Source organism: Castanea sativa, chromosome 12 (genome assembly GCF_040712315.1).
Source record: "Castanea sativa cultivar Marrone di Chiusa Pesio chromosome 12, ASM4071231v1".
Classification (NCBI taxonomy): Eukaryota; Viridiplantae; Streptophyta; class Magnoliopsida; order Fagales; family Fagaceae; genus Castanea; species Castanea sativa.
In genome coordinates, this window is record NC_134024.1 from 19345779 (window position 1) to 19371672 (window position 25894).

The 25894-nt window shown below is 31.8% G+C and overlaps 2 protein-coding genes across 3 annotated transcripts; one reads left to right on the forward strand and one right to left on the reverse strand.

Moving 5' to 3' along the window:
* Nucleotides 1–1199: 1199 nt before the first annotated feature.
* On the forward strand, nt 1200–5837 carry LOC142619815 (uncharacterized). The gene is made up of 5 exons (XM_075793107.1): nt 1200–1336; nt 1639–1780; nt 3930–4023; nt 5298–5378; nt 5484–5837. The coding sequence occupies exons 1-5, from the start codon at nt 1300–1302 to the stop codon at nt 5619–5621; spliced, it is 492 nt and encodes a 163-aa protein (XP_075649222.1). The 5' UTR covers nt 1200–1299; the 3' UTR covers nt 5622–5837.
* Nucleotides 5838–14790: 8953 nt separating this feature from the next.
* On the reverse strand, nt 14791–20114 carry LOC142620918 (8-hydroxygeraniol oxidoreductase-like). 2 transcript variants are annotated; one of them, XM_075794226.1, is made up of 7 exons: nt 19961–20114; nt 19394–19494; nt 19217–19287; nt 18341–18743; nt 16320–16556; nt 15701–15859; nt 14791–15075 (listed from the first exon to the last, which is right to left on the reverse strand). In XM_075794226.1, the coding sequence occupies exons 1-7, from the start codon at nt 19995–19997 to the stop codon at nt 14962–14964; spliced, it is 1122 nt and encodes a 373-aa protein (XP_075650341.1). In that variant the 5' UTR covers nt 19998–20114; the 3' UTR covers nt 14791–14961. The 2 variants fall into 2 exon arrangements, with proteins under 2 accessions (XP_075650341.1, XP_075650340.1); XM_075794225.1 differs by having other exon boundaries at nt 19217–19254; nt 19352–19494.
* Between the last annotated feature and the right edge of the window lie 5780 nt (nt 20115–25894).

Genomic DNA, 25894 nt, shown 5'->3' on the forward strand with positions numbered 1-25894 from the left:
TGAATATTCCAATGAAAAAAAAAATCAATTTTATATAAAGAGGAAGAAATTTATATCTATAAAAATATTCCATTAAATTAAATTCTACCAAAAAAAATTCAATGACTTGTAAGTTGTAAGGATTTAAGGAAAATGAGAAAAGAGAAAACTATATAATAAAATACACTATTTCTTTCGAAATGGAATTCTATTTCTTCCCATGATTTGCTTTATTTAGGGAATAAAGAGTAGCGAGAATTGATTTTATATTCCGTTGTTGTTGTTGTTGTTTTTTTTTTTTTTTTTTTAAAGAAATAAACACATACACATAAGGGAGAGGGAAATGTGTTCTAACACAAAGGCATGCCACAACACTCCACTCAAAAGCCATGGTAACTTTCAAAGGAAGGTGGGGCAAGTTATACTACACACAATACACTCTCTTAAGTAATGTGGGATAATTACTTTTTTTATTTTTTTATTTTAGGTTTACAATATTTTTATAACAAATCCAAGATAATAAGTTGTTTTTTGTTCTAATTTGAACTAACTTCTTAAATTACTTTTTTGCTCACTAATAACAGATAGTAATAACTTGCTATCTTAAATTTGTTGTGAATGTATTGTGAAAATACTGTGAACATAGCATTTCTCTATATTCAAAAGTATAAATTGTAAGTGTAAGAAGTTATTTATTATTTGATAATTTTTTATATAAAAAGGAAAAGATTTTAACTATATATATTTCCATTAAAAGTTAATTGATTGGTTTAGAAACAATCCACATAAAATCCATTAAAAAAAATGTCTAAAACTTCTCATCAGAGTGCCAATAACTTTGTGCCATTGGTCTAAAATTTTTAAAATAAAATAGTTTTGTCCAAGTCAAATGCTATGTCAATTGTTAGTCTATATAGGATATAAACTAATAGATATAGATGGAAGAATGTGAAGTAGAACATTTTAAAAAATTTAGGGACCAAAAACGAATTTTTGTAAAAGTTTAAGTATGAAAATGATATATTATAAAAAAAAACTCTTTTTAGATAATTTAAAAAAAGAGAGTGAAAAGTTAAATGTATTAGACTATTAGTAGATAGCTTATAAATGTTTTCATTAAATTAAAAAAAAAAAACTTTTTAATGTTTTTCTTTTTCTTTGAAAGCATAGGGGTATTTGTGGAAAACAATCTTATGCACCAGTACACTGTATATAACAAATTCCTCCTCATTTCTTGGTTTTAACTTCAAAGCGTTCTGCTTCAATCTCTTTCTCTCTCTCCCTAAAAATTTTCACTTTCTCTCACTAGATCTCTCTCTCATGGCGAACTGCTTTGCTCCTCCAGTACATATCTCAGGTAAAATTTTCTAAAGTTTTATCTTTTCATACGAAGAATCACTGTTTGGTTGCTAAGAAAGCTAAGGAATGAGAGAGGAAAAAGAAAAGAAAAGAAAAACTCATCTTTGATTCCCATTTTTTATTTTATTTTTTGAATTCTGAGTTATGGGTTACTCTCAATGATGCTAAATGATTATTGGGTTTTGTGCTGTTATTCTTATGAGTTTGGAGATTAGTTTATATTGGGTTTTCTCTATAAAAGTGTATTAGCTTATATTTAGATGAGAACCATGCAAATGCAAATACTTGGATTTTGTGTAGGTATAGGTGGATCGCAACTCAATGCACGTGAGCTTTGGTCCACAAAATCCAATTCATTTGGGAAATCGCCCAAACTGATAATTCAAAGGAAATCGAACAGAGTTGGAAGTAATCGCAAGCTGTGTGTTCGTGCTGAATACAAGTATGTCATTCTGGACTCCAATCTATGTCAATTTTGATTTTGATTTGTATATTCCTTATAAACATGTACTGGTTATTTTTATTTTATTTTTATTTTTTTTGCCATTTATATTTATGCTGTGGTGGTTATATAGAGAAATGTTGATTGACCCACATATCATTTTGGTTTGTGTCATTGTGTGTGAGTTGAAGCAAATTTTGCTAGCTAGTACTTCCTCTGTCCAGAATTGGTGGTCATATTTAAAAAATCGAATTTTTTAAGGGAACATCATTTAATGTATTGTTTGTTACGAACAAAGTTACAAATTTCCAAAATTACCCTCAGTAATTTAAACTATAGAGAAAGAATGACATTGACTTTTAAAATAAAGTAAAGGGTAAGATAATAATTTTAATCCCTTCAAAAAAAAGATAAGAATTTTAATTATTAATTTTGGAAAGAGGACTTCATTTTGGGACATTCCAAAATGGAATAGAGGACCAACAATTTAGGACAGAGGGAGTACTAGGGAAGCTATATTCATATTTATGTGCTCATAAGAAGGTTGCCTGTTATCATTTTGTTCAATTTGGATATTTGAGAGCTTAGATGCATGCAAGAGAGAGCTAAGTTTGATGTACTAAGATATAAATTGTTTTTCGATTGACCCTGCAAAACCAAAACAACTAGGAAGCTAAGATCTTTGGGCTGGTTTGAAGGAAAATATTAGGATGTCGGTTAGATAAGTTAGGATTTGTGTTATACATGCTACTACCTGGAGTAGAAAACAGAAAAATGTTTTTTTTTTTTTTAAATTTATTTATTTATTTATTTTTATTTAATGGAGAGGGGAAAGAGAAATACTTGCTCAATTGGCATCTCCTCCCTCATAAGTTCTAGGCGGAGGTGAGGTCATGGGTTCATGACCCATTGGGTGCATGTGTAACTTACCAATCAAGAAAAGAAATACCTGTCCATGATCTGGTTTGATCCAGGCAACAAATCAGATCTGTTTTACAAAGGAAACAAATTTTTTAACAGATATCCTTAATTGAATAGGTTAATACATAATTATACATTCTTGGTAAAACCTTTCTAATAGGACTAGGACTTTTGAGCTTAGAAACTACGTAAATATTTAGATGTAATTCAATCTTTTATACTTTGAAAGGTGAAAACAAGAACTACAATGAATAAAAAAACAAATAAAAAAACACAAAGAGCTCACAAGCTACTACAAAAGCATATGTTCAGTATCTTTTGTATTACCAGATTACCATTGACTTGGTAAAATGTCAAGATATATGCAGGGAGAATAAAGCAGACTGTTAGAAAACTTGATTGTCTAAGGTCCCCAGTCCCCTGTTTCCATCTTTAGAAATATAAATTTCTTCTCTAACTTGCTCATACTTATAAATAGTATTCCCTAGTTAGATATTTATTTATTTATATATTAAATTTATACTTTTTTTTAAAATTTTTTTGAATAGATATCATTACCTGAGCTTTAAGTAGTTAAAATGTGGAAAGCTTCTATAATTCTTATAACGTTTCTCTATGTATGGTTGATACCATCTTCACCTTGCTTTAGTGACTTTTGCCTATCAAGAAAAATCAAGAAAGGAAGAAACTCAGCAAGTCTTCACTTGGTGGTTTCTCTCTAGGTCTCTATATCCACTGCGAATTCATGTACTTGTTAATAAATCCTTGTTTGGATTTGGTTATCTCATAAATATATATTTCTTGATTTCTTTAGAGTCCTTATTGCAAATTCTATAGGTGGATTGATGCTTTCAGCTTTGATTTTTAGAATTAGAACAAGTGGCCAAAAAAAAAAAAAATGTGAGTCTACGTCTAAGAGTTCATTTAACCAACATATATTTGATGTAAAGGTGGATTTAAAAACTTCAATAAAAATAAGACAAGTTTATATTGTGTTTGATTGAAACTTGCTACTTTAAAATTGTGAACCAGCCAGAATTTGACTTTGATAATGTGTTACTAAGAGTCTCAGGAGCCTAATGGGTGGACCTTGATGTCAAGGTGGTGTCTTGTTTTCTCGTGGGTGTAGTCTTATTCTGTGCATTTGTTTAGGCAACATTTATACAGCAGTGCTTGAACTATAAATTCACCTGTCCTCTTTTTCTTTTGTTCTCTATAATATATGCAGTGATGGTAGCAGAGGTGGTGGCGGTGATTTTTTTGCTGGTTTTCTTCTAGGTGGTGCTGTGTTTGGAACTCTAGCTTATGTTTTTGCTCCTCAGGTGATTGGATATCCTACTTTAGTTTTAACATATATGAAGGCAATGTATGAAATATAAGTTAGAGGATTCTGTTGATGAATATTAAGCACACACTATGGAAGCTTCTGTGAGTTAAGCGCATTGCTAAGCATACAATCAGCACCAATTGTTAGAAAAATAGCAATCTAGTGTAGTCTTGCATGTCCAAAATGAACTATAGGGATGTAAAAACTGAGACCACATGCTTTTTAATAGTTGTCTAGCTGCACAATATAATATCTGAGGTTAAAGTATTTTATTACTTCCCAACTATATGTATCAAGGGCATTATTTCATTTTGTGATGAAGATAAGATAAAATGAATGGTTGAGCACTCTGTTTCCATTGCAATTATACGTCTTTCTGCCTGGATGCCTCCTTGTGATATAACATGCCTAGTGGTGATGAGCCATTCAGTCTTGCTTGGGACAATTTATTTGTATCATGCAATCCTTTATTTTTCCTATTAAAACACGATACTATTAATTTACCTTACAAACTTCAAATTCTATATAATCTATTTTTGTCCTACAAAAAGGCTTTTTTTTTTTTTTATTTAAATTTTATAAAATCTTTTAATCTTTTAATTTTTAATTTTTTTTAAAATTTTTTATAACAATGCTAAAGCTGATGATTCTATCATGTCCCAGGACATAAAATACAATTAATGAAACATGACAGAGTATACACTATAGTAACAGAAGTTCTCTTAATTGACTACATATCATCATAATGAACATTTCTACCTAACAAAATTTATTTAAAAAAGAAAAAAGAACTCTACTTCTGCTCATTATGTTACCTGTAGCAGACCATCAACGTTTCACATGTAGACTCAACTATGCTTCTACTGATTTTCACTTTATCCCATGGAGAGTTTATTTCCATCTCTTCTACTCAAGTTTGATTATCATGCTTGCACTTAATCTGAAAGTGGCCCAGCTTTCAAGGATGAAAAGATTGTTGTAGAAGTGTCAAATTCCTTCTCTCTAATGTCAATCTGTATATGTGGCCTTTTTTAGTTTGTGGATTCCAAACAACTATTGATCCGTTATTGTAAATTAATCTCAAGTTCTTTACAGCAACATAAATTATCTTTTAGTCATCCATTTTGTTATTGTGGGGAGGCAATTGGAGTACATTTTCCTTTGTGCTTAATATTTTTTATTTTTTGGGTGATTTGTTTTATTCCTTTGGGGTTTTGGTTTATGCTCTAAGTTTGGATTTAATCCTGGTTTGCTCTTGGTGCTGTGTAGATCAGAAGGTCACTGCTAAATGAAGATGAATATGGGTTCCGGAAGGCCAAGCGACCAATATATTATGATGAAGGCTTGGAGGTAATGTATTTACTTGTTAATGACCCTGTGAACAATGCTTCCTGCTAATTTAATATGCAAATACTTTATTTTAATATTCCATTCCATTTCTTTTCTTGAAAGCAGAGAACTCGTCAGACCTTGAATGAAAAGATAAGCCAACTCAATTCAGCCATCGACAATGTATCTTCACGTTTGAGAGGTAACAGTAAGATGCCTAAGGTGCCAGTTGAAAATGATCCTGAAGTGGAAGCTACAATATGAGATTTGTTTCCATTTGACTCATTATGATCTTTGGGTGTCAAGGGTACTTGGATAATAGATTTTCAATCTTTGAGGACCACATATATGCTTTGAATCAGATATGTATGTGGTCTTGAACCTTTTGTTTTATGGATGGAGGTTGTTTGAAGACTTTTAATATCTAAATGTTCATTTGACATAAAAGCATATATGAAGACACCGATTTTTGTTTTTGCATTTGGATTAGAATTTAGAGGATGTTGATGAAATTACTAATGTTGTGTACTTAGATCCCTTCTCACTTTAACCTTTGGGACATTTTGGATGATTGCTTCCATATCTTCTGTGCTACCTTATATGATTCACGGAAGCCTTTTGCAGCATTAGTCAGTCAAGAGACTGTAAGTAGCTCTCAATGGGGAGATCCTAGGCAGCCTTGCTGTCCAGTGTACTTTACAAGCTTGAATTTCAACATATAATTTTGGAACAGATGCACTAAATATGGTCAAGTTTGCTTAAGCTTTACCTGCTTGATTTGTTCTAAATTGAATAGGGTAGCCAAGTTTGTGCTTATTAGTTATTACCAAGCTATATAAAATGTTCAAGTTTTGGTTATCTATTATTATTATTATTATGAGATATATATTTTTAAAATGTTGAATAAGTTTGAGCTTATTTACAAGCTACTACTTTTTTGGGAGATGCTACTTGATTTGCTTATTCTATATAAAGTAAACATTACAACTAGCATTTTTTACTCTTGAAAAATTTAAGCTAATAATTAATGACTAAATTATTGTTAATATTATAATATTAGATTTAATTAGAGAGAATAATTTTTATTTTATTTTATTTTATTTTTTTATCAATGAACTTAACGAAAATTAGATTAACTAATCTTTTGTTATTAAAATAGTATGTAACATTAGATTCACTAACCTTATAGTATTAAAAATAGTATATAATTTTTACTATAAATGAACTCTTCAAATTATCTATAAATTATAAAAATATCTTGTGAATTTATTTACTTAAAAATAGCATATAATTTTTGCTATAACTCTTCAAATTATCAATAAATTATAAAGATATCTTATGAATTTATTTACAAATTCAGTCAATAGGGGCAGTTTGGCATCTGTTTTGTGTTTTCAAATCCAACAAAAAAACGGTTTTATCTTATGCATGGTTGTCAAAATCGTGATCCAGATCGTAGAATCGCACGATTTTACGATCCCACCTCACCAAAAAGTTTTAAATCGTAGCAGGATCGCAAAAATGTTAGGATCGTAGGTAGGATCGTATAGGATCGTATGGGATTCTACCGATCCTACCATTTGGCTTGAATTTTTTTTTTTTTTTTTTTTTTTAAGTGGGATTCATTTGGGTAAACTTAAACCCACAAGCCCAACAGGTTTTAGAAGCCCAATAATGAATTGAAGTCCCAAATTTATCCCTATGTCAACATAAAATCTCAAAAAAACCTATGGTATAAGTTTAATGTTTTCAAAAACAAAACCTAAACTATTTAGAAATGCAAAGCTCCAGCATGCACCTCTGTCCCGTGCCTCCTCAACCCTTTGTCAAAAACCCAGCACCTTTCAGCCCTGTTAATGGTGAGCCATCACTGCCTTTAAGCTTTCTTAACTTAAGTTTAACGTTTAAAAAAAAAAAAAAAAAAAAAACTCAGTCAAAAACCCAACACCTCTCAGCCCTCTCAATAATGTTGCCATGAGCCATTGCTGCCTTTAAGGTTTCTGGTAATTTGTTTTGGTAGTTAGTACTTAGTAGTTTATCATTTATTTGTACTTTGTTATCTTAATTCCATATTGTTGTGTTGTGTATATGATTTTGACAAAGCTTTTAAGGTTTTTATTTTTCTATTTTGTTAACTAAATTAAGTAAAATTTGAAAAATTATGAAATAGGATCTTCATTATTTAATTAGCTAGTTTACCTTAGATTGAGAATTTTCTTTTAGATTACATATTGTAAAATTGTAGTTAGCTAGTTTTTATATGCTAACTATCCTAACTTATTTTGGATTTGGAACTTAGAATTTGGAAAACATTTTTCATATGTGTAGATAATATTTTGGTACTTAGTTGCTAATTAAACATGTACTGAACTTTTTAGATACATTATGTCAAAAGTTAAATATATTTTGCTTCATTAGAATGACATAAGAACGATGTATGCGTGCAAATTACATTTTATGATGCAATTTTTTTTAATGGATGGATTTATATTTTAAGTAATTATATAACATACAAAGTTACTATCAATTGGTTTTTTGCTTAAAATCTGAAAATAGGTAGGATCTTACGATTCACGATCCGATCTTACTATCTCCGATCCTACCTACCTCCCACGATCCTACGTAGGATCCCGATTTTGACAACCTTGATCTTATGTTCTCAAAATTGTTTTTTTTAAATGTTTTTCAACATTCTAAAATTGTTCAACCTTTAATCGAATATGGGAAAATGTTTTTCAACCTTTTAAAAAACATTATAAAATTATATGGGAAAATGTTTGATTAAACTACTTAAATAAAACTACTTTAATCATATGGGAAAATTTTTTTCAACCTTTTAAAAACCGAAAAACGTTTTATTTTTTTGAGAATTGTTCTCTGACCTTCAAGAAGGTTTATCACATTACACGGTATGTGGATTCTGTTATTGACAGAACAAACCATTTACAGCCTAAAAATACAGTTCACCCCAAAAGTAGTAGCTAGTTGTTGTACTAACAGGTTTTTGTTTTTGTTTTTTTATTGCCTATTTGAGGTCTCAAGATCATGCATACAAGAAAGTTAATCACATTACTATAGAACACCATATCATTCTCGATCATTAGAGCGAAGAAAAAGAAAGAAAGAAAGAAAGAAAGAAAGAAGCTCCAGAAAAGTTGGTGTAACAATTAATTTCTTCTATACTTTCCAATGGCATTGGTGGAAGATGAAAATGCTGAACGATATGAAAGAATCGGCAATATAATAATCATGGGAGTCTCTCTTATGGTTGTTGCACTGGTCTTTGTTGGTGTCGTTGCTGATGTAGGCGTGAAGAAACATTGATTAATCCCTTTGGTCTGTGATATCTTTGCAAATGTGTACATTTTTTTTTCTCGTCTTAAAAAAAAAAAATGTAGTCACAGCAATTTTCATATGAGAGGGTCAGCAAGCTGATCTTTTTGATAGTTATGGTATATACGTTAAATTAAACGTTACCTCACTGATTGGTGTTTCATGTGTCATTCTATGTAGTATATAAATTTTCAATGGCAATGTGATTGTGTATTCAGAGCTATGTCAAATTTTCAACGAGGCTGTTGATTCTCTTTTGTTCGCTCACATGTGCTTGAGAGTTTTTCAATGAGATTGTTGATTTTCTTTGCCTGCTGGCATGTGCTTGAGAGAGAGATCGAGAATATAGGCATATCACAGAGTGTCACGTCATTTAGAATTTTTAAATGAGATTTTGATTATACACTTTTAGATTTATAATATTTAATCTAAATTATGAAATCAATTCATTTCTTATAAAGAAGATCCTAGCACTAACATAATTTTTTTTATATGCATTAATTCAAGTAGGCCATATATCCTAGCCGAATCTAATCATTACTTTGGATCACTTGCAAGCATATATATTGTGTTCTGTTTTGAACCTTTGGAGGCATATAAAGGATGTATGCAGATGATAGAGTAAAACGTAAACAATTCTCGCCATATCATAACTAATTATCATTTTCCTGGGATTGACATTAATTTTCAACCTATATTTCTTGCCACCTTGGTCTGATAAAATAAGGCATGTAGTTAGCCAAATTCTGAGAATTCATGGGGGAAATTAAGGCTTGTGATTTTCCAAATGAAGTAGGCATTGCTTTTATTTTACCTAATTTAATTAAATGGCTAAGTATTACACAATGAAGGATGATCATACCCATATCCCTTCAAAGTTATATAGATCATTGAATTATTGGCAAAATGGATAATTAGAATTAGGGTTTATAATCTGGTAGGTGTATGGTAGTTCTGATTGTTCAACTTTATAGGCTTGTAAGTTGTAAGTTGTAACACTTCTATCTTAAATGGCATCAACAGAACAAAATTTAATGGACTAGTGAAAATGGGATCTGATGAAAATGGGAACCTTTAGGGAATGTCCCATGGACTGCTAATTTTGTACGGACGCCCTTATAGATATTAATAATACCCCTTCTTCTACTAAAAAAGAAAAACAAAATTTGATTTAGAAGATGGGTTAATGTTCCTTTATGCTGATGTTGGGCACCCAATATGCATTATTGGCTTAAGTTGAAAATTAAGCATGTTTTAAATTATGTCTCCCCCTCTCAAACTCTGATTTGTCTCATAAAAATTAAAAGAGGTTGAACAATATTAACACTGAGGCACAACTCTTGAAATTAAGTTGAAACCACCCAATCCGGCATTAGTTTGAGAAGATGATTTCATTTTTATAATATATACCTTACATCAAGATTTGAGTTAGCTGCTTTCATCTAAAATTTAATTAAAAGGCTTTTCTAGTCAATTTATTTGTACCTATTAAAGTTTGCAAGCTTTTAATGTTGATGCACCCAGTTTTTGATTAATGGACCATGCTTCTAGGAATTTTTTTAGCAGCTTTCTAATAAGACATGGTCATACTGTCATTGAAGCGCAAGGGCAGACTAATTGTACAGTACATTAGGTTTCCATTGAGATCAAACACCTCTTTATATTTGAATTTAATTATTGTTGAAAAAAAAAATAACAATAATTTTATTTTATTGATTAAAGCAACAAAATGTTTGAATTTAATTGAAGAGTTTAAGATTCTCAAAAAAAAAAAAAAAAAAAATTGAAGAGTTTAATGTACTGTATCTATGGTACTTAAATTTTACTCAAAATAGTCAATGTTTATTTAGATTATTAAGAATGTGACGCAAGCAAAGATGAAAACAAGAGTTTGTTTTTGGAAGACAAAACATGAACAAAAAACATTTGATCATTCAAGACTAAAAGATATACTAAAATTTAAAACTAAATCAATACATGAAAAATAAAACTAATTCTATTTGGTATTGACATCCCATAAAAAATATAAATAAAATAACAATTCAAATATTATGATATGTCAAAAAAGAACTTGAGGAATTTTTAACTCTAAAAAATCATCTATGATTCATTCTATACTAAAATTTGCTACAATTTCTTTAATATACAAGATCCAAGAGTCTTTTAAAATATCATTTTCATTTGTTGTGAAATTTTTGATCATATTTATGATTGAAGATTTTTGTTCTATAGTTAAATTACTTGGAAGAATATGTACAAGTACAACCACCCTGTAAATAAATTGGTATTTGGTAGGCTAGGTAGCGAATTTTTTGAAGTCTCAAAATGGTGAACTTCCATTTGCAACATTATTATTTTTTCATAGTTTGTGAATTCTTCGGGATATCAATTTGTTTACTAATAAGCAAATATCAATTCTAAAAAGATTTATGTATCCCTCAAAGATGTAGAACTAAACTAAAAATAAGCAACTTCATTATATATACACTAAACTAATGATTTAATTTTTGTAATTTAAAATTGAAATTTTATTGCAGTAATAAAAAAATCTAATAAATAATGACATTGTAAAGTCATCTTGCTAATGGCAAAAAAAAAAAAAAAAAAAAAGAATTAAAAATTAAAAATCCAAGAAATCTTTTTAGTGGAGTTAGAAAATTTCAGAACTTTCAGATCCCGAAATAACATATGAAATATATAGTTATAAATTTATAATGAATAAATCTACATTTATTTAGCATATATGTCCTTTTCATAAGGAATTTGCTTTTGTTCTTTTAGTGAGAATGAATTTTTATTTTTATTTTATTTTTTTTTGTTTTGGAATAAGTATGTTGGCCGCTACATATATGGGTTAGGTGGCCATTTTAATTTTGGGAGAGTCAAAGCATGAGTTTTTTGAACCAAAATATTCCAATAGTATCTACTATTATATAATAAAAAATAAAAAATCCAAGGGAGTCACCCCCATTGATCTCTTCTAATCTAAATTATGTCTTTGGCACAAGTCTTTGGACTCATTTCATTAGATGAATAAGATTCTAAAATCTCTATAAAGTGGAATTATCCTAAAAGATCTAATTATCTAAATGATCATGAATGTTGGGTCACTTGAGAAGATAAAAGTATAACGCACCCATATAAAATTTTATTATGAGAGGATTGTATTCATTCGACAAATATTGATCAAGACATGTTTATATGGACTATCAAAGAAAACGTGGCATCAATATGAACATAATCCATATTATGGTGAGTGTGAATTATTATTATTTTTTTGAAATCAGTGTGAAAAATACTTTGAGAAAAGCAACAAGTGCGTGAATCTCGTGCATGCATATTCTGGTGGTACACTTTGATTGATGGAAATTTATGATCTCTGTAGCTCATCGACATTCTAGTGTCATTGCATCGTCATATATATAATCATAATTCAAAATTCTCAAAATTGATTCTCCAGGCCAATATTTTCTTTTCAAAAGTAATATATATACTTGCTCATCATCTTTACAAAAGTCTTGCTGATAAAACCTGTCTGCCATCTTGCAAATTGTTTATTAATTTTCAGCAAAGAAGACGTATAATTTTTACATCAACATCAACGTTGATGAGCAATTAATGAACAGAAGGCGTTGTAATTGTGTGTGTTTTATGGTGTGTATTTTATGATAATGTGAGTGTGTATTAGTTAGTTTAATTTGTAAAGTTTATTATTGTTGAGTAAGACATTTAAGGTTCGAACATTGCCTACACTAAAAATTTATTGTGTTTTGACCCGATGATGAAGAATAATTATCATGGAATAGTGAATTGAAATTCTATTGTATCTTTTTGTTTTTGGTTAAAAAAAAAAAAGAGTGACTAGCTCTTAGATAATTTATTGTCCTAGTTATTGCCTTTTTTCGGGGTCAAGTTAACTTAATTTTTGTGCGGTGGAAACGAGGGAGGATAAAAAAAATAAGGTGGGTTCGAGAGAGACAGTAGGACCACATGACTTGGATATGAAGAAGTCTAGCGGTGGTGTGGATCTAGCGATGGAGGTGGTGACGCTGATTTTGTCGTGGCCACTGGTGAAGAAGATTGGTGTTAGTAGTGTGTTAGGTTTTACTTGTTTATTTAGAGTAATTAAAAATGAAAAAGTATAATGATAAGATTTAATTAAATAAGTAGCAATGTGATATGATTTTTTTGGTGGAGCATAAATCGGAGTATAGAGGGTGATACAAAAGATTTGAATTTATAATGCAGTGGCATGTGTAATGTGGGATTACGTACGAGAGTACTGTAAACATTGATTAACATTAGTTGATTGTCGGAAACATTAGTTGGCATGTGAAAAGATCATTCTGCTGTTGGGTCACGAGTCACGACTCAAGAGTCAAGATGGGTTTCTTTCATGGTTGGAGATATATATATAGAGACAATATATATATAGACTCACATATGCAGTAGTTAAAGTAGGGCAAGGATAGATTTCTTTCATGGTTATCTTCTTCTTCTTCTTCTTCTTTTTTCTTCTTCTTCTTCTTCCTCTTTTTTTTTTTTTTTTTTTTTTTTGGTGGTATTGTACAAGGGAAAGTCTTGGAGAGAGGTCTTTTAATAATATACCATAAAGCTATTTGTGACTTTAGTTTACAAGTTGCGTTTTCGGGTTTTAGCTAATTTTTTTTAGCTGAAATTTTTGGGTTAAAAATAGTTTTTTTTTTTTTTTTTTTTAATAATAATGTTGATGTGTAGGAGTTTTAAAAAAAGTCAAATATTGATCAAAAGATTTTGGTTTTATGGTATATATAGATTAGACACCTTAGCAAAACCCAAAAGTCTTCTTGTCATTTGCTTAGGCAGAGACTTCACGCTGAAGAAGAAAAAAAAGGCTGAAGGGAATTAATTGAGGCCATTCGGCCATTTGGTTATAAGCGAACGATCAAAAGAGAGAGAGAGTTGTGTGTTGAGAAGAAAATAGAGAGATAAGTGCAAAATCTTGCCGCATGTGACTTGTGAGAGATAAATAGCGTGCGAGAGTGAAAGAAAAATAGCGAAATTTTTCTTCAGTCATGAGTTATATATATTATATACATAAAAGATTTATTGTAATTGATTTAATAATAATAAAATTATTAGAAATTTGTCTTGTAATTTTTCTTTTTAAAGAGAAAAGGTTTATCACGTAAATTTTTATGTTTTTGTGTGGTTGTGTTTCTGTTATGCTTGATAAAATTTATTTTTATTTATATATAATTTTCCCAACATGCTATATTAATAAATTAATAGGTGAGATTAAAAGTTAAAAATTTGCTTTGAATCTCAGTCCTTGAATAGGAATTTTTTTTAACATTTATATTTTTTTAACCTTTCAGACTTTCATATCTCTCACCTACGTGGTAATTGCACCATGCATTAGTTGCATATATGGGACCACGTCCATTTCCACACCAGTGAGAGGATGAAAACATGAAATACCATTAATATTCAATCTTGTATTTTTCTAAAAAAAAAAAAAAAAAAAACCTTGGAAACTCAATAGTCAACTACACCTTTATTTGAAGTGGATTAAAAATATGCCTTTTGTTGGAGATACTAATTTGGTTAGCTTGATGTGGATATTCTTGGAATATATCTTTTTCAAATCTTTAATTTGACTTGACAATTATTTGTACGGTAAATTTTCAAGAATTAGAAAATTAAGGGTTCGTTTGGTACATGTATTTAAAAATTAAAAATTATTGTTTAAAAATATTTATAAAAATATGTGTAGGTGAAAAATTATATAAAAATACTTGTAATATTATTTAAAAACTAAATATTATTATTTAAAAACACAAACTAAACACCCCTAAATTCCCTTTTTCAACCAAGAAGAAAATTCAGTTTGAGGACTCAAACAAGGGAAATTTCCCCTCAAAGAAATGTTCTGGATATTTTCCTATAAAATATTATGGTTGGACAGCTGATTATGATTGGAGGCCGACCATTTGAGTATCCCAAGAAGATTACTTAAGATAAGAAGTCATATATGCTTTTCTAATTTGTGTGGTGCCAATTAACAATTTAAAAAACAAAAACAAAAACAAAAACGTTAGTTAACTTATCCGCCCTTTATTATAATTTATCGTGCTTATACAAGTGAAGGAATAAGGGGGGAATTTTTAGAAAAAAGAAAAAGAAAAAGCATGTTCCCATCGTCTCAAATGTATCTTTATTACATGTAATAAAAAAAAACTGTTTATTTTTTAAGGAACATGCATCTTGTAATAGCTCGTAGTAGGATCAATTAAATAAACTTGATAAGGACCTTTACACAATCAAGTTGCTTCAAGTTCTCAAATGCTTTATCTATATCTGCCACTGAAACTTCATGAGTCAAAAGTTCATCGAGTTGGATTTTCTGTGAAAAAAAAAAAGAGTGAATCCGCATTTGAAAAGTTCCCAAAATTTGACATGATTAGTAAATATTAGTTATTATAAAACATATTTTACACAATATAATTGGAAACTTTCAAGTTTTCCATCTAAAAAATGAAAGCACAATATCAGTGTTATCTCAAAATGAGTTTAGCTTACCTTTCCTATTTTTTTAATAGGACATATTTTTATTTTATTTTAAATATACAATGACAAGTGGTAGTGAATTAGTGGATGATGTAACAGTTTCTTATTAAAACCAAAATGAGATTACAGTTAAAAAAGTACTGGAGGTAAACCAAACCCATTCCTAGCCAAGGTAGAGAAAAAAATAAACATGAAAAAGGAAAATAAAAGGTAGATACAACTAATTTGCACTACTCTTACTCCCCTAGCTATCATCACTTAAAAGAAGTACTAGCAAATAGTAGAACTGCTGCTAAATTTGATAATAAATTAGAAATATACATTATATTAGAAGTTGATGCTTTTGAGCCAAGATAATAAGTTCTATGTTTTTTTTTTTTTTGATAAGCAGATAATAAGTTCTACGAACGTATAACATGAAGCAGCCACATTTATTAGTAAGCAATGTAATTAAAATTCACCTCTTTTTTGCATATGTCTATTATAATAGGAAGGTCAGTTTTGAATTTGAGCCCTCCAAGAATGCTACCCTTCAAAGTTCCACCAAACAAGAGGGAAATGAAATTGACCTGGACAGTCTGATCTTTTCCTGCCCCAATTACTAACGTTTGTCCTTTTCCCTGACCACCATGCACCGACAAACATGTTTATAAAAATAAAAAAGAAGAATTTGTTAGTTATATAAATTATTTTATAATATTTTTACAAATTATTAATGTGACTAATTTTTATAAATTCTCATTTAAATTTATCACAAATACTATTTTTTTACTTACTAATAACTGCTCATTGTACGTGTATATAAATAATTTATAAAAAATATTATGAAATAATTTTTATTTCTAGCATTTAAAAAAAAAAATAGTGTCAGTAAACCCTACTTGTCCAAGACAACATGGAGAAAGATAGACACTAAATTGTTCACTGACAAGAATCAGGCGACTCAAACCCAGTTGGCACAAAGCCTGGCCACTAGACCATCTGCTGTATTGGTTAGGTGTAATGTGTTGTAAACTTGTAACACTATACCACTGTTATATGAACATAAAAGAACATGTAAATTTGAATTTAGAGACGAACCATTTTTGTGGCTTGGAGGGCTTCATTGATCAAGGGAGGAACCCCAGTGCACTCAAAGCAATAATCCACACCCAATCCACCTGTTAACTCTCTGATTAGCTGGGAAATAGATTTATTATTATCATTAGGGTTTATAAAATCAGTCATTCCAAAAGCTGTTCCTTTTGTTTTTTTCCTTTCATTTGTGTCAATGCCAATTATCTTTGCTGCCCCTTGCACTCTCGCCCCCTGTATGGCCTGCAATTTACAAGGACGTACATAATTTTAAACTTCCTTCATCCACCATTCGAATATTAAAAGAAAAAGAAAATAGAGATTTTCTTTTCTTTTCTTTTCTTTTTTCTCTTTCTGGTAGGTAAACTGAACTGCATGTACTGATAAAACTTCAACAAGGTACAGCCATAAAAAAAAAGAAGGAAAAAAAAGAAGGAAGCAGAGAGAGAGAGAGAGAGAGCAACTAGTTAAATAATCTCATCAAGAATAGATCAAGTTATGCAAGTTTATGTTCAGTAAAATAAAAGAATTGCTTATACAAGTCTACTCCTTATATACGTTGCAAAGTTAAAAAGGGAATCGGAAAACTATGGGACATATATATATATGTTATGTTAGAAGTGCACATGATAAAGTCATATATATTTTAAAAATATTTTATAGAAAAATAATAAAAACAATTAATTTTTTTGTCAATTTTTTATATTTTTTTTATAAAAATAGTGTTAAAATTTTCTTAATATAATTTATTAACAATTGTTTTCAAGATACCCATTAACATGATCCAATTTGAATTATTTGCTTTGAACTTCAAAGACTAATTATCGACAATAATCCTGACCCTTTCACCTTTAGGACATGAGTTATAGAGTAACAAGCTTATGTCACCCTTGGTAATGTTTTCCTCGCTTTATATATAGATTTATTATATCACATGCATATACTGGAATAAATTTTAAGTCTAACACATTTTTCTTCAACGGTGTGAATGTAATTATTAAGGAGACGTTTGGGAGAATAATTTAAATTATATTGTTTGAGTGTTTTTGATATGCATGTGAATGAAAAAGTGTATAATAATGTTTAAAATGTTTAGGCATGTATTAAAACTATGCTGCTCAACACCTCCAAAGTACTTTGATACAGTTGAAGCTCTATACAGACAGTTTGACACCTAGCCAACCTTTTCTTTGTGTTGTGATGGGTCCAATTGCTTGGATGAAGTGACAAATGAAATGCGAATCGTCATTACTCTTTCACTTGTCATATGTGGATCCACTTTCTTTTGATGTACAGAGTGTCCTTTGTGTTTTCACTTCACCTTGATTTGACGTACCAAATTCGAACCCTATTTCAACTCTTTTTCCCCCAACCTCAAGGATCGTGGGGCATTTTCTCCATCACCCATAAGCCATTCGCGGCTTCCTTAATCTATTTAATTAGTGACCGTGGCTATGAGATTTGAGTGCATTTCTTATCCTTCTATGTATATGTCTGTGGTGGTTTGTTTTTCTGGTTATTGTTACAATATTCTAGTGAGAAAAGTATACTATATAGCGGCTATATACAACATCTCTCTAGCTCGTAGTAGGTGAGTTTTACTAATCAATGAGGCCTATTTACTGTGAGAGAGATTTTTTATATAACCGCTATAAGGTATATTTTTTCGTTCTAGTAGGGGATGTATTAAAACTTAACCAGACATTATCATTAACCTACAACAAAAACAAAAAATAAATGATGACAGAGACACTACTTTGTTCACTATATAACAAGTTGGTGATTGAATAACATCGCTTTTAACTCCTCAATAATTACTACCTCAAAAAAAAAAAAAAACTGGTTTATACAAGCGCTTCAAAAACGCCATTATAGGTAATTGAGTTATACTGGCGCTTTCTATGTCGGAACTTTCTAGTGTCGGTTTTGAACCATCACAATATTAATATAACTTTTTTATAATGCACCAAGCAAAATACTACACCGTCAGTGAAAAATTATGAGAGAGCAGTGTACATACTACATACCCCTAAGCCCACAGCACCAAGACCAAGAACAGCCACAGTTGACCCGCTTTCAACCTTAGCCTCCTTCCAAGCAGCTCCAAATCCAGTAGAAAATCCACATGAGAGGAAGCTAGCATGTGGAAGAGATACAGTTGGATCAAGCTTGACAACGTAATTAGTGTCAACAACCATGTACTCGGACCATGTAGAGCAAGAAAAAGCATGATACAACTTCTGGCCTCTAATAGACATCCTTGAAGTTTCATCAGGCATAAGACCACTTGAGCGTACAGGGTATTTGAGGCATAAATTAGTCTTTCCTGACAAACAATTCTCACAGTCTTCACACTCCCCTAGTGATGTTGGAATCACAAGATCTCCTTCTTTTAGATCTGTTACTTCCTCGCCAACACTCTCTACCACACTGCAATTGCATATTTTAATTAGTAATAATAGTCACACACTTCTTATTACATACTTATTATATACACACTACTGCATGGATTGAAATTATGTTTTTAAAATATGATTTAAAAATGGAGTGTGTATAAAGTGTACAATAGCGGGTATGAAGATTGTGAGTATGCAATAAAATTTTCTATGTTTTAATCTATATTTATATCAATATGTTTGCAAGACCAGTTATTATAACAACAATTTGTGCTTCTTTGAATTTTTTTTTAAAGGGTGCAAAGATATACCAAGAAGAAATGTTAAATCGATGCAATGTCGATACCATAGTAAATATATATATTTTTTCCTCGATAGAAATCCAGCACACTTTGTAAATTTATTATATATATATATATATATAAATGTATACTTATCTTTAAAATACTCATATATAAAACGTTTGTCTTCAGTTAAAGTGTTGTTATTGGTTAATTGAGAGCTTACCCAACACCTTCGTGTCCTAGAACCCGAGGGAAAAGAGGCTGTACATGTAGATCAACAAATGATATCATACCCTTTAGCCAAAAGAAAACGAGTTATAAGTAAATAATAACAATTGGGAAGGAAATGAATACTAACAATTGGGAAGCCTTTGAAGAATAAGAGGTCTGTGTGACACACACTAGCATATAGGATCTTGACGCGAACTTCAGATGATTTTGGTGGCTCTACTTGTATCTCTTCCACCTTCACCGGTTCCCCATTTCCCCAACACACCACCGCTATATATCACACATTCACACCCCATTGTTGAACAAATTAGAGAGAGAGAGATAAATTTATAAATACCAAAAGAAAAAAAAACGTTTTATATCTTATAATTCAAAGTGTAACAAATTAAACCTGAAGTTTTGCATATTACATTTTTTAAACTTCAGAATTTAATTTTATTACTTTTTATTTAATGTACACAAATTTTCAACCCCAAAAAAAAAGAACATATTATTTCATTAAAAAAAAAAGTAATAACATATATAAATCTACAACAAACATATAAAGGAATTTATCTATGAAAAGGAATCAAATAATAAGAGTAAGGTTGGGGGCAGGAGGGGAGGGGTTGTTCCATTGTTGGCTAAATGACTGAAACGTTGGGTACGTACTGCATCTTCTGATACGTATAGGAAATGAATCGATGTTTATTAGTCTAAAATGAAACTCTCATGTAAAGGTTAAATACAGGCATACCTTTGCATGTAATGATTAGCAAGTCCCTCTTCGACATTGCCAGAGCTATCCAAGCTAATCAATGCAATTCAGTTTGAGTTCACGATGTGTGCGTATGTTGTGGGGGTGATGAGAAGCTGGTACGACAAATAAATATGCAAACTTTGTCATAATTGCATGTGTACGCGTGATAGTGATACACAACCAATTATCATTCATCACCTAAAATGATAAAACAATTATGGCAATATATACGTTTTTATGTGTATCAGAGAGAATAATGCTAAAAACAAAATAAATCTCACAATTTTTATCACAACTTACCATATATGAGACTTTTTGTCTTCCTGGCATTTTCCATCACCAGTATTATTTATTGGTCATTTTGTTGCACATGATTCTTCATGTAATAATAGCATACCTAATAGTATGCTCAGTAGGTACATTGACTACTGGTGGGACTGGGTGTGATATATATATATATATGATTCTTCTGTCCAGTGCACATGCATAGTTCTCGTGATGATCCAGACCGGAATTTAAGGCTTGTGATTTTTCAAATGAAACAGGCATTACTTTAATTTTACCTAAGTTAAATAAATGAAAATATATAGTCCACTACACAACAAAGGATGATCATACATTCATACCCATATCCATTCAAAGTTATAGGGTTTTAAGTTGTAAAACTTCGAACTTTTTTTTTTTTTTTTACTGAATATAAAACTTCAAACTTAAATGGCATCAAAGAGTCCATTAAAGTAATTATTATGTACTAAATTTTGCAATAATCTTTTTAATATATACAATCAAAGAATTTATTAAAATATTATTTTCATTTGTTTTTATCACAGTTTTGATCATATTAATGATTGAAAATGGTCGTTCTATAATTGCAATAAAAATTTGAAGAGTATGTACAAGTACAATCATTCTCTATAAATAAATTCGTATTTGGTAGGCTAATGGTTTTCTATTTCCATTGGCACAATTTTTTGAAGTTTAGATGTTGAAGTTGAACTTCATTATGCTTGTAATGGTGAACTTCAATTTGCAACAATAGTTTGGGCCAAGGGCATTCCTCCATGTGATCTTATTATATCTTGAAAGTAAACCATCATAATGTAATGATAGACGGAGACTCAAACCTATGTTTTGATGCTCTAGAACAAGAGAGTCAATTTCATATTGGAGACTATACCCGTTTGGTTAGCGGAACGATATGTTTCGGTACCGGTTAATATCGGTGTATCGTACCGAGTTTATCACTATTTTTATATTTATAAATAAATAAATATATATATATATATATATAATAAAAATAAATGTTTACCATAAAACATTACCTCAATTCAGAAAAAATTATTCATGGTTTTAGTTTTTAGCATCAACTAAAAGAAAAAAAAAAAGAATATAAAAAACAGAAAACCTAATTGTTCATTGCATATTAAGAAAACAAATAATACAAATAAGTTACCATTCTACCCTTACAAAAATTTGAAAATTACAAAACTTAAAAAAAAAAGGCTTTTCTCTGTACCAGTCAGTACGCTCAAAATCGGCCGGTACAACCAATATTTAAACCGGTATGAAATAGCTGTGTTTTGGTATTGGTGCATGTACTGGAACAGTAAATACCAGCCATACCAGCTAGTACGGTACAGTATCGACCACCTTGCTCTAGAGTGCCTTGGCAATGCTATATATGGATTGATCTATCATTAAGGGCACGTTTGGTACTCTGTAATAGTTATTACAATATAATAGAAATTGACGTTACAAGCAATACAAGAAGTTGGAATGACATAACCATTTTTATTCATTTGTTTGCTGATAACATTGTAATGGAATCCTGAATTTATATTAAGATAGTGGAATGTCATTATATTTTTTTGTCAAATTTCCTAAAGTAACATTTTTAAAAATATGTATACTTGAAAATATGACTTAATAGCTATCCTTTTACAAATTGAAAAAAAAAATGGATTGAGCATCTTGGGGCCGAAGAAGTGCTTCTTAGGTTGACACTAAACTGGTTTAGACAAGAATCTAACTCTGTTGTTCATAGTTTAACTAAGCTTTCTCTTGATTTAAATTATGATTTATGTTGTAATATTTCTTTCCTTTCATAATTTGTTTGGAAGCCGTGCAAGAGGGATCTTGTTTCTACTTCTTTTGGTACTTAATGAAATTTCAATTTACCAAAAAACAAAAAAAAGTTTTTCGTAATTTGTGAATTCTTAAGAATAAAACTTGTGTAAGTGCACATTTGTACCCGGACCCAAAAGCAGGTGATGAGTTCAGGCCCAACGAGCCTTATACAATGAAATTGGTAGAGTATGGATTTGAAACTTAGGTTTGGGATGTTGGAAGTTCAATTAACAGGCTAGAATGCCACAATCTATACAAATGATAAACAAGTATGACAAGGAGACCTCCTCGGATGTAAGCCGAGAACGATTTGTATAAATATTCTCTTTCTATGCCAAAGTTTACAATTCTTAGTTCTTTTTAGCTAAGGAGTCGCCCCCCCCTCTTTCCTCTTTCGTCTCCTTAAATACTTTTTCTTCTTCACTGGTTCCTCCACGTGTCATACAAATCTTCCCCTTAGATACTTGTCCCATCCACCACCTTTTTAAAGTCTTCAAATAATAACAGGATGGCTGAATTCTACTGTTCAGAGGTCATTTCCCCACTAATGCGGCCAGGGAGGTAGATGCAGGGCCTTTAATGTGGTGGTAGCAGTTTTTTCCTTAGATATTTCTCACATGTTCCTGCTTCTAAAGGGTGCTTGGATCACCCTCTTACCCATCAGTTCTTCCAGAATTCTGCCTCTAACCCATTTAGCAAGTCCTAGGGTCATTGCTGGACCTGTCTGAGGAGACACTCCTCCTCGAACAACTCCTCGGACTACTACCGTGCGGATTGACTTGTGGGCCTAGAGGCCCTGATTAAAACAGACTGGTACCAACCGATCAGGCCCAAAGCCCAAAACGTTTATTCAATAGCTTTTACCCCCCACAACTTGTTTACTAATTAAAAAAACTATCAATTCTAAAAAGATTTATGTACCCCTCGAAGATGCAGTGCTGAACTAAAAATAAGCAATTCCACTATCTATCCACTAAAGTAATGATTTTTTTTTTATGGGAACTAAAGTAATGATTGATTCTTGTAAATTAAAATCGAGAGTTTATTGCAGCAGTAAAAAAAAAAAAAAAATCTAATAAATAATGATAATTGTAAAGTCATCTTGCTAATGGCTGAAAAAAAAAAAAAACGCCCAAACAATCCTTTAGTTGGAATTAGATAGTATCACCACATATCCAAAATCTAAAATCCCAAACTTTTAATATTAGATCCCAAAAATAAGTACACCAAAATGTCAAATGAAACATATAGTTATAACGAATAAGTACGTTTTTCTAGCAGATGTTTCTTTTTATAAGGAATTTTCTTTTGTTTTGTTAGTAAAAATGAATTTTATATTTGTTTTTTAATGAGGATGTTGGCATATATATATATATATATATATGTGTGTGTGTGTGTGTGTGTGTAGGGATGAAAGGTCCAGAATAGTATATTGGACTGTGGGCCTTATCCAAGGACGTTTAGTAGTCCAAGGACCAGTAGATATTAGGGAAGAAGTATGGCTCAGAGTATCACGAGCGAATTATAACCAAGAAGGTTTGGAAAGGTAGTCTGAGGAGGAATGCCTCCTCGGCTAAGCAGAGCAAATGTCAGACGGTTTGATCTGTCATCAAAAGCAACACTTCGAAGGATTTTGCTGATAAGGATGATCCTCAGAAGAGAGTAGGACAAAAGGAAGCTAAGAAATATCTAAGTGAAAGCTGCTACCACCGCATTAAAGACTCTGTAGCTAACTCTTTGGCCGCATTAATGTGGAGGTAGTACTTGAACAGTGATGTTCAGCCTTACAACTACTCCTAGAGACTTTAGGAAGGTGCTGATGGGATAAGGATTACAGCCAGTAACTTGACCTACACGTGGAGGGTGGAGATGAAGAAAGGAAGATAATAAAAGAGAGAAAGAAGCCTTTTACAAAGGGATCTATCTAAGAATCTGTAGAAAAAATACTATAGCAGCAAGAGCTAAAATTGTAATCAAGTCTAAAAGAAATATATTCAAGAACCATTCACCTCAGACTTTGCCGAGGAAGGATTCTTTTGCAAAAAGCTTACTTTTTTTTCTATTTTCACATCATCTTTAGTCCATGTTGAACATTGTTCATTCCATTAGAGCCTAGTTTTTAGCCCATTTTCTATAAATTCATTGTATTAGGCTCTTTGGGCCTTAATCCTATTACCTCTTGGGCTTAGGACTCAAATCTTGTCCTTACAATTGGCGTTGTCTGTGGAAGATCAACGTTCAGTTATGGTAGGCTCAGGGCTAAACTGAGAGGAGTCTGTTGGGTCCCAATGTCAAGATCAATTTCTTAATCTTGACCAGAGAAGGGACTGAGAGGTTAGTGTACACACCACACAAACTAGTATGAGCCAATCTTGAAGTGGGAGTCACATCTCTCATGAGGAAAATACTAGAAGCATGCAGTTAGAAATTGACCGGTTGCGAAGGAGGTTACGCTGCGAGTGACGTAGGGGAACTCCCTCAAGTTTTGATTATTCTTCTGGCGGTGATAGTGATAATAGCTATCGACCTAGGTCAAGGATTCCCCCCAGTAAGTCTTTTTCGTGTGATGAGGAGTGCCATTATAGGCGGAGAGGGAAAAATCCTTCTCACAAGGGCCTGGGCCACGATGCTATGAGTAGGGCTTTGAATCAGATTTCTAAATTACCTTTTACCCGAAGGATTGAGAGGGGAAAGCTTCCTCAGCGGTTTACTTAGCCAACGTTCACCATGTACAATGGCCGAACAGACCTTGTGGAGCATGTGAGCCACTTCAACCAGAGGATGGCTGCTCATTCGAAGAATGAAACCTTGATGTGCAAGGTGTTCCCATCTAGTTTGGGGCCCGTGGCGATGAGATGGTTCAATGGTCTGGAGGAAGGTTCTATTGCCTCCTTTAAGGAGCTTACAAGAGCCTTTGGCTCCCGTTTTGTAACTTGTAGTTCAATGGTCTGGAGGAAGGTTCTATTGCCTCCTTTAAGGAGCTTACAAGAGCCTTTGGCTCCCGTTTTGTAACTTGTAGTAGAGTTCCTCGGCCTCTAGACTCCCTGTTGTCTATGACTATGTGAGAGGGAGAAACCCTGAGGACGTACTCTGACAAATAATGGGAGATGATTAATGAAATAGATGGGAATTTCGACGACATGGCTATAAGGACATTCAAGGTTGGCTTACTTGCTGAGCATGGTTCGAGGAAATCTTTGATGCGGAAACCTATTAAAAGTGTACGTCAACTCATGGACCGCATTGACAAGTATAAGCGGGTTGAGGAGGACCAACAGCAGGGGAAAGGCAAGGCTAAGGTGGTCTCTCAAGATAGAAGGGATTTCAGGTCGGACAAGCACAATAATAATCGTCCTCAGCGGGATTTTGTTGGGCAGTTTGGATCTACTACTGCTTAAGTGGTTAACACGGCATTCCGAGCGCATCAAATCTTGAAAAAAATTAAGAATGAGCCATACTTTCAATGGCCAAATAAGATGGGAGGGGATCCCAAGAAGCGCAACCAAAGCCTTCATTACCAACACCACCAGGAGCGAGGGCATACCACAGAAGACTGCAGGACTTTATGGAATCACCTAGAGCAGCTGGCCCAAAGTGGAAGGTTAAAACAATTTCTGTATCACCCCAATGGGCAAGGAGGCTAGACAGGGTCAGGAGTTCAGAAATATGCTTCTTCAAGGCCACCTCAGGCACAATCAGCGTTATTCTTGCTGCTCCGGGAAGGACTGGTTCTCACCCCTTTAGGGTAATGTCCATACCTCAGCCGCACACGGAGGAATCATCCCTTAAGTCAAAGAGGAGTAA

Excerpts from the sequence above, each read along its gene's own strand:
- LOC142619815 (XM_075793107.1), top strand. The coding sequence starts at position 1,300 with ATGGCGAACTGCTTTGCTCCTCCAGTACATATCTCAG. Across the intron at positions 4,024-5,297 it reads CTTATGTTTTTGCTCCTCAG|ATCAGAAGGTCACTGCTAAA; the intron begins GTGATTGGATAT and ends GGTGCTGTGTAG. Across the intron at positions 5,379-5,483 it reads ATTATGATGAAGGCTTGGAG|AGAACTCGTCAGACCTTGAA; the intron begins GTAATGTATTTA and ends TCTTGAAAGCAG.
- LOC142620918 (XM_075794225.1), bottom strand. The coding sequence starts at position 19,997 with ATGTCGAAGAGGGACTTGCTAATCATTACATGCAAAG. Across the intron at positions 19,255-19,351 it reads TCTTCAAAGGCTTCCCAATT|CCTCTTTTCCCTCGGGTTCT; the intron begins GTTAGTATTCAT and ends CTACATGTACAG. Across the intron at positions 15,860-16,319 it reads CCCTCCAAGCCACAAAAATG|GGAAAAGGACAAACGTTAGT; the intron begins GTTCGTCTCTAA and ends CATGGTGGTCAG.